General features: G+C 44.3%; 1 protein-coding gene across 1 annotated transcript in view; it reads left to right on the forward strand.

Annotated features, from left to right (window-relative positions):
* The window catches only part of JOSD1 (Josephin domain containing 1), a 48,305-nt gene that overhangs the window by 10,402 nt on the left and 19,577 nt on the right, over window positions 1-18,326 (forward strand). Inside the window, exons 3-4 of the mRNA XM_044301284.1 lie at window positions 6,663-6,791; window positions 13,742-13,936. Coding sequence (XP_044157219.1) covers window positions 6,663-6,791; window positions 13,742-13,936 — 324 coding nt within the window. The remainder of the gene's footprint in view (window positions 1-6,662; window positions 6,792-13,741; window positions 13,937-18,326) is intronic.

Consider the following 18,326-nt stretch of genomic DNA (forward strand, 5'->3'; position numbering starts at 1 on the left):
GTGCTTTCTTCTATATTGTGCAAGCACAACCACCACTGATGGATTGCAGGATGGTTTGTAACCATGGAAACGAGCAGTGTATAATGTGATGGAAAAAATGAATCCAGCCACCATATGGATAATAACAATACATTAGTAAGTGTCTTGTCTTAACTTTCTCTACATGATAAATGCCACTTACTGAAGTGAGACAACCCTTTTAATAACTGAAATACTGTATTTATGGCATATTGAACACATATTATATACCATTAATGTCTAGTTCCAGTTCCAGGACTCCCATCTAATGGGAGAATACAGGAAAAATACATGTGAGCAGCCACAAGACAGACATACATGTCTGTCACCAGATAGTTGGGGGCCGCACAGAATGATATCAAGGGCTGCATGTGGCCCCCGGGCTGCAGGTTGTGCACCCCTGCTCTATAGCTTTCAGTTACACTGCATCTGCAGACTGTTGCTTCTCCTTCTCCCTAAATCCATACAGGCACTTTTTGGTGCCGACCAAGCAAGCAATTATTGGGAAGGGACTGCTCCTTCCCTGTAACTGCCTGCTCATCAGTGACGGAAAGCTGTGTGCAGCAATCGCCTCCCCCGTGTTCAGGGCAAGCTACTGGAATTGCTCGGTCTCAGCAGAGGTCTGTATAGATGGCACAATCTGCCTGGAAAAGGGTCACGGCTGCCTGAGAACAGTGGTGGCTACTCATGGTCTCTTGCTGGCTGTCCCCGTCACCTGCTGATTATTGGCAGTTCTCTCCTACTGAGAAAATGAAGGAAAGGACTCTATCATGAGGAGGAGATGAGGAATAACCATGAACCTTCTCAGGCAGCCATGACTCTTCCAGGACTGCGCTGCAATAATTATGATGCTGGTTCTTGACAACCACTTACTTTTAACATATGAGCAGCACACCACTGAAATCAGCGCGTCTGTCACTACTTTAGGGTTCATGCACACGACCGTATGGGTTGTTCAGTGTTTTACGGTCCGTTTTTTTTATGGATCCGTTGTTCCGTTTTTTGTTTCTGTTGTGTTTCCTTTCCGTTTTTCCGTATGCCATATACATTATACAGTAATTACATAGAAAAAATTGGGCTGGGCATAACATTTTCAATAAATAGTTCCACAAAAATGGAAGACATACAGATGCATTTTCGTATGTGTTTATTTTTTTTATATTTTTTTGCTGAACCATTGAAATGAATGGTTCAGTATATGTACTGCATACTGAACTAAAAAAACGAGCAGTATACTGAACGCAAAATACTGTCGTGTGCATGACCCCTTAAGCTACATGCACACTACCGTATGTTTTTTAGTGTTTTTATTTAATTTTTTTTATTTAATTGTTTTGCAGATCCATTGTAACAATGCCTAAAACGGACAACAATAGGGCTATTTTTTTGGCGGGGCTACGGAACGGACATCCTGATGTGGACAGCACACGGTGTGCTGTCCGCATTTTTTGCTTACCTATTGAAATGAATGGGTCCGCATCCTATCCCCCAAAAAACGAAACTGACACGCAAACAAACAACGTTCGTGTGCATAGCCTTATGCTGTCACTCCTTCATGCTGCACTAATTTGATGACGGGCTGCCTTTTAAAAGGACAAGTAGTCTGTTCTGAAACCCCCTTGCAATAAGAATTCTGGAGCATCTGTTCATAGGATTCCATGATTGCATCATGTCAGACTGTACAGGGACAGTCAGTGCTGCTGGTGTCAGACTGTGCAGGGCCCCACCCCCGCACAACTGGTAACGCCCATCTTGATTTTCATTGCAAACTGCTAATAATTTATTCATAATTGCTATCGGGAATAATAAAGGGCTGGCACAATGTAGAGTCGTAGGATCAGATGCTCTAGAATTGTTACTACATGGAAGCAAATAGTTACTAAACCAGACGTGTCAGGGGAGGTGACAGGTGACTGTATCCAATAGGTTATCATTTGGGGTTGGGAGGAGGGATATAGGACGGCTTCTCCTCTGATTGGGGATAGGAAGGTGCTCCAAACTAGTGTCGCACTCTGATCACCAAGAAAAATTGTGCAAAGAAGGTGAATGGGCACTCTTATATCCAGACACACACAGATTTAGTGTAATAACACCATCTACATTTATTGATGCATATGATAGTAAAATACAGAGCATAAAGCCTGTATATAGTACACAATCCAAGTCAGAATCAATAGCCGTACTAATATCTCCAATAAAGATTAAAATTAGCAAGACGTCTAAATAAAATTGTCAGGCCTGTAAATAAACAATACAATACAGTACTGGTTATTGTATACTAGATGGAATAGCTACTGGGGCCAGGTAGATATTGCGGATATTACAGCCTAGGCAGAGTCCATCCAATTCTCAGATTGGAGCAGGTGGATAGATGCTCCTATTGCAATACACTATAGTGACTGAATGCGTGTAGATCCAACAAAATCCTACCACCTAGAAGTGAAAAAATCAAAGTCCAAAAAACACTAATAATGAAAAAAATCTAAGTCCAGCCATAAATTGTATAAGGCTGAAAGAAATGTGAACGTGCATCGAAATCAATATAGGTTCAAAGTGTCACTGTGCTCAAAGTAATGTGATAAGGGTTTGCTCAAAATATTAAGTCGTGTATTGCCCACGATCTGAAGGAACTCTGTAGTATTGGTGTGACAATCTGGGGAAGTGCTTTCTTTGAAGGTTTTAAGGATGGGGGGGCGGAGTGTGATGTTGGGGGGGGGGGGGGTAGCAAGTTGCATACGGTAAGGGATGTACGGTAGAAATCTTGGACGCAATGAGCAGCAGAGAGGTTCTTGAAATTACATGTAAGGGTCCCGTTACGTCACAAAATACACCCCCAAAAATACACGTCACAAAATACAGTTGAATGGATGTAATCTGCACAGAAAACTGCCACGTTATTCACACACAAAATCTGCAACTTTGAAAAATCCCTACGTGTGGACTTTGTTGCAGAAAATGTTGCCACACAGGGCGAATACTCCACAGAATGTCAGCTGCGGATTTTGCATCAATTACAGAGGTATTTCTGTTGCAGATTTTGCTATGGAGTTGCCGCAGATTTTACCGTACGCATTGCAAAGGGTGAAATCCACGCAGCATAAATAGACATATTCTGAATAAAAAATCCACACCACAGGTCAATTTACACTGGATTTCCTTCTTTTTACAGCCTGTGGATGAGATTTCTTAAAGGGAACTTGTTATCTACTTTATGCTGCCCTCATGGATGGCGGCATAAAGTAGTGACAGACGCGCTGATTTGAGCTAAAAGGAAGTGGTTACTGAGAACCAGCTTTGTAATCATCACAGCTCGGGCCTGAAGAAGAGTCACGGATACCTCAGAAGAGTCGAGGTTATTCATGATCTCCTGCCCCCCCCCCCACCTTTTGGATGAGGAACATGGCCGCTCATGGAGGATTCCGTCCATCAGCGGCCTCCATTTATTTACACTGGAGATGGACTGCACGTGCACTAGTTTCCCAGTTAGTTCCCAGTGTAAATTAAAATGGGGTTCTGTCCCTACGCGGCCATGTTCTCAGCACAGTGCCAGCCTGCAGGTAAAGGGTATTTTGTGTAAACTATCAGCGTCGATAGTTTAATAATTCTTATTACTAGCTGCATGTATGTGCGGTTACCAGCATGTGCAGCTAATAAAATAAACTGGCCAACCCCTTTAAGACCCCCAAGAGATCACAAAACTGATGCAAGATCTATAAAATGTATTGAAGGTATTCTTTTCCCCGGTGACTGTATACCCTCCCTTCTGATCCTCAGTTACTTTTCTATTCCTAAGGGACTGCCGTTGAGGCTCCCATAGGAAGACATAGAGAATCTGACTTCTTGTCCACACATCAGATGCTGTGTTATTTGGAAAGTCAGTGTTAGTCACATGACACAGCTGAGAATCAGAAGGGAGGAGATAACTCACAAATTAAAGCCTCATGCAGACATCTGTGGAACATGGTCCGTGAGATCCTGGACCGGCATTGCAGGAGCGCATGGCGTCATTGGTTGCTATGACACCGTGTGCTTCGTGCAGCCGCTGTTGTACAGCAATACACTCGTATGATCTATATGAGTGTATTACTGTACTGTGGCGGCACAAAGCGCACGGCGCATAGCATAGCAGCCAATGACGCCGTGCACTCCTGCAATGCCAGTCCGGTATCTCATGGACCGTGTTCCACGGATGTCTGCACGAGGCTTAAGACATTGGTAAGAAGATCACCTTCACTACAATTTACGTCTAGTATATTTCTAACAAGTGACAGAATACATTTTTTGTGGAGTACTTCAATGCAACAGCCTCTTCAATGACTTCAACCTGTGGCTCTCCTGCAGTTGTAAAACCACAATTAACTAGCTTCACAACCACAGGAGAGCCACAGATTGAAGACCACTGCATTAGATTTCATCTTTTACTGCTAGAACCACAAGAAAAGTATACTATAAGGCCTCTTTCACACGGGCGTTGTGGGAAAAGGTGCGGTGTGAGTGTGTTGTTTTTTTTTTTTTTTTTTTTTCCGCATGAGTGCGAAACATTGTAATGTGTTTTGAACGCACGTGAGAAAAATCGGCATGTTTGGTACCCAAACCCGAACTTCTTCACGGAAGTTCGGGCTTGGGATCAGTGTTCTGTAGATGGTTATAAGGGAAAATAATAGCATTTTGAATACAGAATGCATAGTACAATAGCGCTGGAGGGGTTAAAAAAATAATAATAATTTAACTCTCCTTAATCCACTTGATCGCGCAGCCCGGCTTCTCTTCTGTCTTCTATTTTGCTGTAAAAGGACCTGTGGTGACGTCACTCCGGTCATCACATGGGCCATCACCATGGTAAAAGATCATGTGATGACCGGAGTGACGTCACCACAGGTCCATTTCCTGCACACAGCAAAAAAGAAGACGGAAGAGAAGCCGGGCTGCCCGATCAAGTGGATTAAGGTGAGTTAATATTTTTTATTTTATTTTTTTTAACCCCTCCAGCGCTATTGTGATATGCATTCTGAATACAGAATGCATTTCTTTTCCCTTATAACCATGTTATAAGGGAAAATAATGATCGGGTCTCCACCCCGATCGTCTCCTAGCAACCATGCGTGAAAATCGCACCGTATCCGCACTTGCTTGTGATTTTCACGCAGCCCCATTAATTTCTATGGGGCCTGCGTTATGTGAAAAACGCACAAAGAGGAGCATGCTGCGATTTTCACGCAACGCACAAGTGATGCGTGAAAATCACTGCTCGTGTGCACAGCCCCATAGAAATGAATGGGTCAGGATTCAGTGCGGGTGCAATGCGTTCAACTCGCACAACGCATCCGCTCAGAATACTCGCCCGTGTGAAAGGGGCCTAAGAGAACAAAAAATCAACCTGGTCAAAGAACAAACCACACAACCGCTGTCTGATGGATAGTTGTATCCTTCTATATCTACGTTTTGGGGCCTATATTATAGACTGCTGGCAATTTGTTTATAAAATTCTAGTAGGAGTTATAGAGGAATTGCACATGTAACAAAAATGCCCCAGAACTGTTACAAGGAGAATGCAAGTAGTTACTACAACAGATCAACAGCTATGTCAGGAGAGACGACAGGTCCTCATTAAATACTGATGGCCTGTCCTTAGTGAATGGAACAACCTGTCGTACCAGGTCCAGCTCTTTGTATTGCCTGTGTAAATAATGGTTAGGGTATAGCACTGGTGTCACGCCCTGCTCTATGGGTGTTCTGAGGAGATCTGTCAGAATTGCTGCACGTGACTCGATCTGACAGTTTTTGTTGTGGGTTTGAACTGAATCCCACCTCCTCCCAGGTGTTTTGTTATTTAGGTAACTGGTGAGGCTATTTATTCCTCCCTCTCCCTATAGCCTTTGCGGGTTATAGTTCTGCCTTGTGTGAGCTCTGGAAGTTTGGTGGATTGTGTGCTCCAACACATCTCTAGAGAAGTCCTTTTCCCTTTTTCCTTCTGTGTCTGTTTTTACTAGGCCTCTAGGGTGACGCTAGCTCCTACGGTTGTTGAAGGAGCTGGGTGTCTCTTTCCCTTTTCCCTACAGCTGAGGGTTTGGTTCAGTGTGTTATAGTCTTAGGTATATGGGCATGTGCATATCTACCATCGAGATGTGCACATGGGCATAGCAACTTAGGTTAGGGATTGCTAGGAGGTGACCCCTTTGTTCCCTAGCATTTGGGGCCTAGTCAGTTGTTTTGTTTGCCTTGTCGTGTTCTGTTTCCTTCCCTTATCTTACCTACCGTGACAACTGGCTCCAGTGCCTTGTCCGCTTGATTGTGCTGATTGATGGACGTCATTAGATTCCTTCGAATATTAGATTATCTGCAGTTTCTACCTTAATTGCCTGGTCTTTCTGACAAATGTCTGTGGCCCCTTGTAGCTCATGCTTCACGCAGGATCCAATCACTGTTGTGGGAGATCAGGGGACTCCCCCAGAAAGTCTATCTCACAGGACTCGATCCAATCCCATCATTGGGCCTAAATGTGTAGGAGCTGTAATATGGCTATGTGCATGAGCCTTTACTCTGTATTTCTGCATTCATTTCTCATTTAAGCTTTTGATCACTTTTATAGGTTTATCATTTGCATTAAACAATTTTCCTTCTGTCTGTGATTTTATTTTTTGCAGGTTGTCCCCCAATACATTGGTGACCCCACACAAGAAGAACATGCTGGGAAATGGAAACTATGATGTAAATGTTATAATGGCTGCGTTGCAGACAAAGGGTTATGAGGCCGTATGGTGGGATAAGAGAAGGTAATATAAACTCTCACCTCATATGGTGACTTCTAATATTGTCATCTAACAGATCTTGCACATACATTTCTGCCACTGCTATATTCATCTGGACATGCTGCAGGTACAACCCCTTTTAGATATAAGGAACTGGATTTCAGTCGCAGAAATGTCAACAGATCTGCTGTGTGTGAACATGTCATACCAGTATAGTTTTCATGGTGACGTATGGAGGCTCAAGCTTTGGCTGCTTTTCTGTCGGCATCATTGGTTCTGACTTTGCATATGATATTATCTATGACGTTTTTTCTTTCCTGACAGTCTGTACCTGGGTGTTACCAGTTGGGGGGGGGGGTGTCCCTGCACAGTCTGACCCTGCACAGTCTGACCCTGCACAGTCTGACCCTGCACAGTCTGACCCTGCACAGTCTGACCCTGCACAGTCTGACCCCGTCTAATCGGTGTCAGGGTTGGCGTTTATATAAAAAGATGCCCCGGGATAGTTATTAGCAGGGGAGCGCAAGTAGTTAAAGCACATCTGGAGAAGTGACAAGTCCTTTTGAAGCTTTAGTAGGAATAATAGAGGAATAACACAACATGGAATTCTATGAAAAGATGCTCCAGAATTGTTATTAGATGGAGATGCAAGTAGTTACTGAAGCACATGTCGGAGAGGTGCCGGGTCCTCTTTAAGCAGGCACACGATAGAATACACGCTGTCTTTGCATTTACCCAGTAAAGCAGTAGTAAATATGTAGAAAGGGATTTCCTTCATTTCCCTGCGTCACGTGTCCCTGTTTTTGTATGAGGTGACTCACTGTGATGGAATTTCCAGACGTCAGTGAGAGAAGACGCGCCTAAGCATTCTTTACACCATAACAATCTAGAAGTATTTTGTGAACGAAAACAGAGATTGACTTCCCTTGTTGGTGTGAGAGAATCTTTATTTTTGGGCTTAGTGCTGAGCGATAAAGGGGTATTCCCATCTGGGACATTGGGGTCATATTGTTAGAGGACGCCCTAGGGTTGGGCAATAAACCGGTATCAACTATATACCGTGTTATTAAGAAATGGCGATATCACAATTTCTTAATTACCGCAGTATTTTAGTGAAGTTATAGGGGCAGACACACGTCACAGTGCTGAATGCACAGCCGGCATAGTGGAGAAGAGAGAGTCCCTCCCCACTGTGATCCGGCTGCCGCTGCGCCACCAATGAGAAGGTAATAGTGAGGAGGAGGGGAGGGGCTGTGGCCACTGCGCCACCAATGAGAATTACCGTCAATACAAATATAGACTGCGGGTGCCGGCCGTATCACATACCCAGCATCCGTTCTCAATGACTGAAAGCGGCGATCCCACGAACTGAGGCAATTTACCCCTCAAATGTGGCACATGAGGGGTTAATTTGCCCAGTTCGGTGGGATCCCTGTCATTGAGGCAGAATGCCGGCTGTGGGATTTGGCTGGCACCCGCAGTCTATATATTTGTATTATGGGATTAATTACATTCATTGGTGGTGCAGTAGGCCCCTCCATGCCCCAGTATTATAAATTATAATCATTGGTGGCGCAGTGCACCCAAGTCCCCCAGTGTCATAATCACGGTGGCAGTGGCCACAGGGTCCCCTCCCATCTTCATTGGTGGTGCAGTGGTAGCTTGTGATCAGAGCCTCAGTAGTGAAATTTCAGGGCTCTGATCGGTTACCATGGCAGCCAGGACGTTACTGAAGCCATCCATGGCTGCCATGGTAATCTCCCTGCTGCCATGTGCACAAAGCACAGGGCAGCAGGGACAGTGTGAGATCCTATGCACCCTAATAGATCTCTATGAAAAGATCCCAGGTTCTAGCCCCATAAGGGGGCGAATAGTCATTAAATAAAGTAAAAAACACAACACCAAAACATTTCCTGTCCAGATAGGCTGCATCCTTATGGAGTTATTGCACATTGATAGATCCGGGTATGTGGGAGTCTGGATGTAGTTCATTTATTGCGACCAGGAGGAAAGCAGTTATGGGCTACATTACAGTGTTAAAGGGACAGGGCCGGCAGGAGGAGACTAACGCGGCCTGGCCCTGTCAATCAAGGACGGCAGGGCGGGACATGAGGTGGGAGAACGGAGCCTCTAGAGCAGGAGCCCCCCTGCATATCATAAAAGTTATTATTGTGCAGTAAGGGGGCCATCAATAACCATACGAATGGTAGAGTTAAGGTCTGCTAAAAAAAAAAAAAAAAAAAATCCTGTGATTTTATTTTTATTTATTTTTTATTTTATTTTATTTTTTTATTTTTTCCAGCTCCAGTGTAAGGAGTAATTATCATCAGTGATTTTTGAGCCTAAACCAGGGGCAGATCTTTCCCTTATACCTTATGTCTGTGGAGGCTCCAATCCTGGTATTTGCTCAGTCACTGATGGAACTCGCCGACCAAAACACTGAGGCCTTGTTCACATTCCCGATTTTCACTGATGTGTGCTGCTTGCATTTTCACGGACAGCAAAATGGGTCTATTTACATTTCAGTATTTTATTTTTTACTGACCATGGGTCAGTAAAAAAAAAAAAAAATCAGAGACATGCACTAAATACTTTGATCCATAATGCGGTATCAAGCATGCCCATTGAGGTCTACGGGTCCGTGAAAATCACTATTATGTCAATGTTGTGTCCGTTTTTCACTGAAGACTAATACATTTTCAGCTGAGCAACATCAGTGAATTATGGATGAGACACAGACTTCACAGACATCTTCACTGATGAAACACGTACGCTTTTGTTTTTTCACAGATGTGACACGGAAATGTGAACAAGGCCTGACATGTGAATTGGGCTTAACCTGCTTCCTCCAGATTAATTTGTATTTTAAAGGGAACCTGTCGCCATGAAATGCAATGCAGTCTGCATCCAGCATGTTATAGAGCAGGAGGAGCTGAGCAGATTGATATGCAGTTGTGTGAGAAAACTTGCTCTTTTTATGCATCAGTCTTGTGGGCAGTAGGGTTGTCACGATGCCAAAATTGTGATTCGATTTCGATACCATAAAAAAGTATTGCGATACTCGATACCACACCCAAAAAAAAAAAAAAAAAAGCTGTGTGTATTCCGCATTTTATGTAACGTTCGATCCCATTTTTTGGGGGAGGACAACATCACAAAAAATGGCGAATTGCGCTTTTTTTTTTTTTTTTTTATGGTGTTCACCGCATAGAAGATAAAATATTTAAAAAAAATATATAAATTATAATTTTTTTATTTATTTATTTTTTATTTTATTTAATAACTATTGGCCCTAGAACCTGGGATATTTTAATCCCTTGTCCTATTCAACCTTGTAGAGCTCTATTACGGTGAATAATACTAATAGAATAGGACATGTTCTATTTTTTTTTCGGGAACGGAATTGTGGACCCGGAAGTGCGGGTGTGCAATTTAGTATCCGGGCAGCCCCATAGAAATGAATGGGTCTGGGAAATGAATTCCGTTCTGAAAAATACAAGTACCGGAGGCAGAATCACATAGCCGGCATCCATGACGGGGCACTGCGGAGCGCAGCACCCTGTCATAGAGGTCGGGTGCCGGCTATGTGATTCTGCCTCCTGTATTTGTATTAAAAGATCACTTATCTTCATTGGTGTCACAGTGGCCACAGCCCCTCCCCTCCACCCGTCTCTCTTCTTATTGGCAGCAGAGGCACAGAGGGAGGGAGAGACTCCTCTCCTGCGCTGAGAGCAGCATGCCCCATGTTCTGATACTGGGCTGTGCAGTAGCGCAGCCTAGTATTGGTAAATGTCAAATCCCGGTATCGAATTGATACCAGTACAAAAGTATTGATTGGGTACAGCTAATTCGATACCCGGTGCAACCCTAGGGGGCAGTACCACTCAGTGATTGACAGCTAAGGGTACTTTCACACTAGCGTTATTCATTTCCGGCCTAGAGTTCCGTCAGAAGGGCTCTATACCGGAAAATAACTTTATCAGGCAAATCCCAATGCATTCTGAATGGAGAGTAATCCGTTCAGTTTGCATCAGTATGCTTTCCGTTCAGTCACTGTCAGGCGTTTTGGCCGGATATAATACCGCAGCATGCTGCGGTATTATGTCCATCCAAAATGCCGGATCATTGAGTTGCATTAGTGCTGGATCTGGCGTTGCAAAACAACTGAAGGATGGATGCATACGCAGACAAGTGGAGAGATGGATCCGTTCTTGCAATGCATCTGTAGACAGATCCTCACCCGGATCCGTCTACAAAGGCTGTCGGTTGTCACACTGATCGGCGGATCCGGCACGCATGTCCGACGACGGAACTGCCTGCCGGAACACATTAATGCTAGTGTGAAAGTACCCTAACTCTGCATGATGAGCATACAGGGAAGGCTGTCAGAGGGGCCCTGCCCACATGACTCTGATACATAAAAAGAGCAGAGGTTTCTGGTGTGTTTTTTTTTTTTTTTTTTTTTTTTTTTTTTTGATTGGGTGACTACAATAATAGATGGCGGAGGTGCAGTAGACATTGCTTATCTAGACTTTAGTAAGGCTTTTGATACTGTCCCACACAGAAGGCTTATCAATAAATTGCAGTCTTTGGGCTTGGACTCCCATATTGTTGAATGGATTAGGCAGTGGCTGAGGGACAGACAACAGAGGGTTGTAGTCAATGGAGTATATTCAGACCAAGGTCTTGTTACCAGTGGGGTACCTCAGGGATCTGTTCTGGGACCCATATTGTTTAGTATCTTTATAAGCGAAATTGCAGAAGGCCTCAATGGTAAGGTGTGTCTTTTTGCTGAAGATTTGTAACAGGGTTGATGTTCCTGGAGGGATACACCAAATGGAAAAGGAGAGGAAAACTAGAGGAATGGTGAAAAATCTGGCAACTAAAATGTAATGTTGATAAGTGCAAGATAATGACCCTGGGGCGTAAAAACCCAAGAGCAGAATATAAAATCAGTGATACAGTCCTAACCTCAGTATCTGAGGAAAGGGATTTAGGGATCATTATTTCAGAAGACTTAAAGGTAGGCAGACAATGTCATAGAGCCAGGGCTGTGGAGTCGGAGTCGGAGTCGAGGAGTCGGAGTCAATTTTGGGTACCTGGAGTCGGAGTCGGCAAAAAATGAACCGACTCCGACTCCGACTCCTACTAAATTTAAATTGGAATAAAAAAAAAAAAGCAAGTTTAAATGTCCGAATTCATAAACAGTTATAATTAATGACTTCTCTACTGTAAGAATAAAGGCCAATGCATGCAGTGCCTCACGTAACCGCAAAACAAACGCGTTCAGTGATGTGAAGAAGCATGCTTTTCATATGCTTCACTATATGGCACGCAATGCACAATTTGGAGTGGCAATACATATACTTTCCATTGTGTTGTGTTCTGATGTTACAGGGAACACAATGCCCATGGTTTACCTCGCCTCTCACTGATAAGGGATTAAGTAAATATGTGTTTTGCAGGACTAGAGACACTTGTATAAGTGAAGGGAATGGAGGGTCAATAGTTCAAGACTGAAGCTGTAAACCATTGGAAAAACTGCTGTCATTCAGCTAAGGCCCCATGCACCCGGCCGTGTTTCACGGCCGTGTGCGGGCCGTGGAACCGCGGCCTGGATCCCTCCTGAGAGCAGGAGCGCACGGCGTCACTGGTTGCTATGACGCCGTGCGCTCGCCGTGCGTATTACTGTACTGTGCCAGCAGCAGGGAGCGCACGGCGTCATAGCAACCAGTGACGCCGTGCGCTCCTGCTCTCAGGAGGGATCCAGGCCGCGGTTCCACGGCCCGCACACGGCCGTGAAACACGGCCGTGTGCATGGGGCCTAAGGCTATAAAACGTGTAAACTCAGAATGTTATCTTAAACTTTAAACATGACTATGGGATTCTTCTAGGGAAATCATGTTTTAAAATAAATGTCCCTTCCTGGATCCTCCCACTGCCCTATCTTCAGCAGAAGATCAGCACACAAAGGAGAAGGCAGCAGCTTCTGCCCAACTACCTCTTTGTGCTAGAAGAGCTTAGAAGAACTTCTTTCTTTCCTTCAAGGAATGTATAAAATACATTTGCATATTAAATACAGAGGAGTCGGAGTCGGAGTCGGAAGTACAAAAAACTGAGGAGTCGGAGTCGGAGTCGGAGCATTTATCTACCGACTCCACAGCCCTGCATAGAGCAGCAGGAAATGCTAGCAGAATGCTTGGGTGTATAGGGAGAGGCATTACCAGTAGAAAGAGGGAGGTGCTCATGCCGCTCTACAGAGCACTAGTGAGACCTCATTTGGAGTATTGTGCTCAGTACTGGAGACCATATCTCCAGAAGGATATTGATACTTTGGAGAGAGTTCAGAGAAGAGCTACTAAACTGGTACATGGATTGCAGGATAAAACTTACCAGGAAAGATTAAAAGGACCTTAACATGTATAGCTTGGAAGAAAGAAGAGACAGAGGACGTATGATAGAAACTTTTAAATACATAAAGGGAATCAACAAGGTAAAAGAGGAGAGAATATTTAAAAGAAGAAAAACTGCTACAAGAGGACATAGTTTTAAATTAGAGGGGCAAAGGTTTAAAAGTAATATCAGGAAGTATTACTTTACTGAGAGAGTAGTGGATGCATGGAATAGCCTTCCTGCAGAAGTGGTAGCTGCAAATACAGTAAAGGAGTTTAAGCATGCATGAGATAGGCATAAGGCCATCCTTCATATAAGATAGGGCCAGGGGCTATCCATGGTATTTAGTATATTGGGCAGACTAGATGGGCCAAATGGTTCTTATCTGCCGACACATTCTATGTTTCCCATAAAACCATACATCACTCTGCTCAGCTCCTCCTGCTCTATAACCTACTGCCTGCAGATTGTGCTGCATTTCATGGTGATGTGACCTTTCTGCTTCTTCAGTTTTTTTATTTTGATATGTTCTGTTACCTTATTATTTTTTTTCCTAACATTGCTTCTCAACCTTTCTTTAGGGATGTTGGCCTGATTTCACTCTCTAATGTTACTGGATTCATTATGAATCTTCCATCTAGTCTGTCTTGGGGACCCCTTAAGCTGCCACTTAAGAGGCAGCACTGGATCTGCGTGCGTGAGGTCGGTGGCACTTATTTCAACCTGGACTCTAAATTAAAGAGGCCTGCACGGATTGGAAATGACGATGACCTTAGGTAAGCTGGATGAGTAGTTCGCTGCTAGGTAGACATGATGACTACTAGAGGTAGGTGCTTTTTATCTATGGGTCCTTGTGATTAGACGTATGTCAGGAAACCATTTAAAGGGGTTGTCCGGGTTCAGAGCTGAACCCGGACATACCCTTATTTTCACCCCGGCAGCCCCCCTGAGCCTAGCATCGGAGCATCTCATGCTCCGATGCGCTCCCGTGCCCTGCGCTAGATTGCGCAGGGCACAGGCTCTTGTGTTTTCAATAACACACTGCCGGGCGGTAACTTCCGCCCAGCGGTGTGTTCGGTGACGTCACCGGCTCTGAGGGGCGGGCTTTAGCTCTGCCCTAGCCGTTTTACTGGCTAGGGCAGAGCCAAATCCCTCCCATCGGTGCCGGTGACGTCACCGGGCTTCCTGTCAGCCCCATAGAGAGCCCCGGTACGTCACCGGAACTCAGAAAAATGCCTTTGCCCTGTGCAATTTAGCGCAGGGCAAAGGAGAGCATCGGAGCATGAACTGCTCCGATGCTCATGTCAGGGGGGCTGCCTGGGTGAAAATGGAGGTATGTCCAGGTTCAGCTCTGAACCTGGACAACCCCTTTTAAGTAGTGATTGTCCAAAGTGGCCGACCTGTTCAATGTTGTGGAGGGTGGACAGCACAGCTGTAGAAAAGTTACATGGGTGTAAATGGAGTCGGGATGGGCAGGTTTGTTCCAGCCAAGCTACGTACCAAGAAAAATCCCTTCCTCCGCAGCTCTTCAATGCACGAAGTCGGTTAACGAAGCGTAATCCAAAGCTGCAAGCTTTTTAACCTTGTAGTGTCCTTTATCAAGAAAAGTACAGAAATGGAGCAGATGTGCAGCTTTCTCTATTCAAGATCACAATACAAAATAAAAGCTCTGCTGCGATTGATTGCTTGGAGCAACGTTGGACTGGGGTTCCTTGGACCCCCCTGAAGAAATTATTCTTGAATCTGAAGCCGTATATCATCAATAAATTCTAATAGTTTTTGATTCAAAAACAGAGACCCTAGTGCAGTGATGGCTAATCTCTGGCACTCCAGCCGTGGAGAATCTTCGACTCCCAGCATGTTCCATTTATTTCTATGGAGTCCTAGTTTTACCACAGCTGGAGTGCCGGAGGTTCGCTATCACAGCCCTAGTGGCAAGTGATGGGCTTCAAAGGCAGCTCCAAATAGGATCTACGACAGCACCCTGGAGAGACCGCCTCCTCCTCCGGACAGGAAGCGGGAACCAGAACCACCTTTTTAAAAGAGGGATCCTCCCGTCTACCTCCAGTTCTGTCCTAGGCAGGAGAGAATCTGATCCACTGTTTAGTTAGCTGCGGGGGCCCCGGCAATTGATGCTGTGAGGAGGGTTACCCCGGGCAGCGTAAGTCTCCATGGGGAGCTGCTGCAAAAGTCTGGGCTCAAGTCTCTCTTTCACCTTCCCTGGCCTGGGAACCACACCCCCCCTTCTCTTTAGCTCTGGAGGCCTTTTTTTTTTTTTGTTGTTTTTTGTTCATGGTAATGCAAACTGATCTGTTCTGAACTGATACAATCGCTTACATTATAGGTGCGGATCTGTCTGTGCAGATACAAGACGGATCCGCACCTAACGCAGGTGTGAAAGTAGCCTAAGGGCAATAAAAGAAGCTATAGTAAAAATCCCATCGACATTGGCAGAAAGAATGTACTAATATATTCAGACAATACAACAGCAGTGTCTCATCTAAATCACCATGGGGGCACGAGAATAAGAGATCTGTTGCTGTTATCCCAGGAGATTTTTCAGATTATAGAAAGGAACCAGTCCATTCTCAGAGCAGTTCACCTCAGAGCGAAGGACAATTCCCTGGCTTCCCTCCGTATTTACTCATTCCCATGGCCCAAAAGAGCTTGGTTCTCAATGTTACGAAACCTAGCGGTGGAACCCTCATGGATGCTTCCAGTGTGGGACATCCTTCTGCATCAGGGTCCAGTCTGTCACTCCAAACCAGATCTACTTCAACTAGCAGCCTGGAATTTGAAAGGATAATATGGGCTAGGTGGGGCTTGTCGAATGAGGTAGTTTCCACTTTACTGGCAAGTAGGAAAGAAGTCATGGCTAAAAAGTATGTTAAAGTTTGGGATACTTTCACAAATTTTTTCGGAAGGTCTCCTGACCCCTTGCAGGCACTAGCAGGTCTGGACAATAATCAAAAAAGTACAACTCTAAGGCCCCTTTCACACGGGCGAGTATTCCGCGCGGGTGCGATGCGTGAGTTGAACGCATTGCACCCGCACTGAATCCAGACCCATTAATTTCTATGGGGCTGTGCACATGAGCTGTGATTTTCACGCATCACTTATGCGTTGCGTGAAAATCGCAGCATGTTCTATATTCTGCGTTTTTCACGTAACGCAGGCCCCATAGAAATGAATGGGGTTGCGTGAAAATCGCAAGCAAGTGCGGATGCGGTGCGATTTTCACGCATGGTTTCTAGGTGACAGTCTATTCACTGTATTATTTTCCCTTATAACATGGTTATAAGGGAAAATAATAGCATTCTGAATACAGAATGCATAGTATAATAGTGCTGGAGGGGTTTAATTAACTCGCCTTCTCCTCTTGATAGTTCCCGGTCTCTTCTTTACGTGTAGTTCCCGGTCTCTTCTTTACTTCTTTTAATGATGAGCTGTGGGATAAAGGACCTATGGTGACGTCAGATCACATGCTCCATCACCACGGTGATGGAGCATGTGATCTGACGTCGCCACAGGTCATTTAGCCCACAGCTCATTATTAAGTAAAGAAGAGACCGGGAACTACGCAATCAAGAGGAGAAGGTGAGTTTATTTATTTATTTTTTAACCCCTCCAGCACTATTATACTATGCATTCTGTATTCAGAATGCTATTATTTTCCCTTATAACCATGTTATAAGGGAAAATAATACAATCTTCAGAACATCAATCCCAAGCCCGAACTTCTGTGAAGTTCGGGGTTGGGTACCAAACATGCGTTTTGCACTCGCGTGAGAAAAATGGCACATTACAATGTTTTGCACTCGCGCGTGTTCCCGCAATGCACCCGCCTCTTATCCGGGCCAAAAATATGACGCCCGTGTGAAAGAGGCCTTAGGCCATTTTCACACAGGCGTCATGGAAGAGGTCCGGATGCGTTGCGGGAAACCTGCGCGAGTGCGCACGCAAGGACTCTGATGCTGCCTTTGGGAGGAAGGTACTGCAAGCTGTGGTCACCCCCTAATTCTAAGTTCTTCGGTTCTGTCATGGGTGAGGGGAAAACATAAATTGCTTACCGGTAATTTTTTTTCTTGAAACCCATAACGGCACCCAAAAACTTTCCCAACCCTTTTGCGTCTTATGGGGCTTAGTCTTAGTCTGGCTGGGGTCTATCTTTTCCTTTTTTTTTTTTTTTTTTTTTTTTTTTTTTTGTTACCACTGTGATTTACAGGTTTCGCAAACTGGCCACTAAGCCTAATAATAGGCCGATGTATCCTATTCTGTACAGATCACTTTTCATCAGTCATCTCTTTATCATTACAGGCAGGATTACAATTAGATATCACCTCTGTAGAGATAAAATGGGATCCACCATTTACAATAGGTGATGGGCACAGGTTATCTACTAGGCCAGGGGTAGGCAACCTCCGGCACTCCAGCTGTTGTGAAACTACAACTCCCAGCATGCATACTTGCTCTTCTCAGAACTCCCATGTCCGTAACTACCTTCTCTATAAAAATATCAGGTAAACACCATAAAAAAAAAACTGTCACCTTACATCACAAAAAGTTTAATACTAGGCAATCAAAAAGTCATATGCACCGTAAAATAGTACTAATCAAACCGTCTTATACTGAAAAAAAATGAACCCCTACATAAGACAGTCGCCCCAAAAAAAAAATGTGGCTTTCAGAATATGGAGACACTAAAAAATGTTTTTTTTTTTTGTTTTGTTTTTTTCTAAAATTGGGTGGTTTCTATTATGTAAGTCTCACAAAGTGACTTCAGACCTAAACTGGTCCTTAAAAATTTGGTTTTGGAAATTTTCTGAAAAGCTTCAAGATTTGCTTCTAAAGCCTTCTAACGTCCCCCAAAAATAAAATGGCATTCACAAAATGATCCAAACACAAAGTAGACATATGGGGAATGTAAGGTAATAACTATTATGAGGAATCACTATCTGTTTTTAAAAGCAGAGAAATAGAAATTTGAAAAGTTGTCAAATCGGCGTGGGATTTAAGGTGACAAGTGACTCTGTAGTGAAGGGGTTAACTGCCCCATGAGCATGTGTGTCTTCCACTCCATTCACTTCTCTGGAGCTCCTGCAAGCACTGTACTTGGCAGGCCCATATGCAAACCTCTGTTCTTGTGATCACTGTGGATAGAGGATT

Source organism: Bufo gargarizans, chromosome 7 (assembly GCF_014858855.1).
Source record: "Bufo gargarizans isolate SCDJY-AF-19 chromosome 7, ASM1485885v1, whole genome shotgun sequence".
NCBI lineage: Eukaryota > Metazoa > Chordata > Amphibia > Anura > Bufonidae > Bufo > Bufo gargarizans.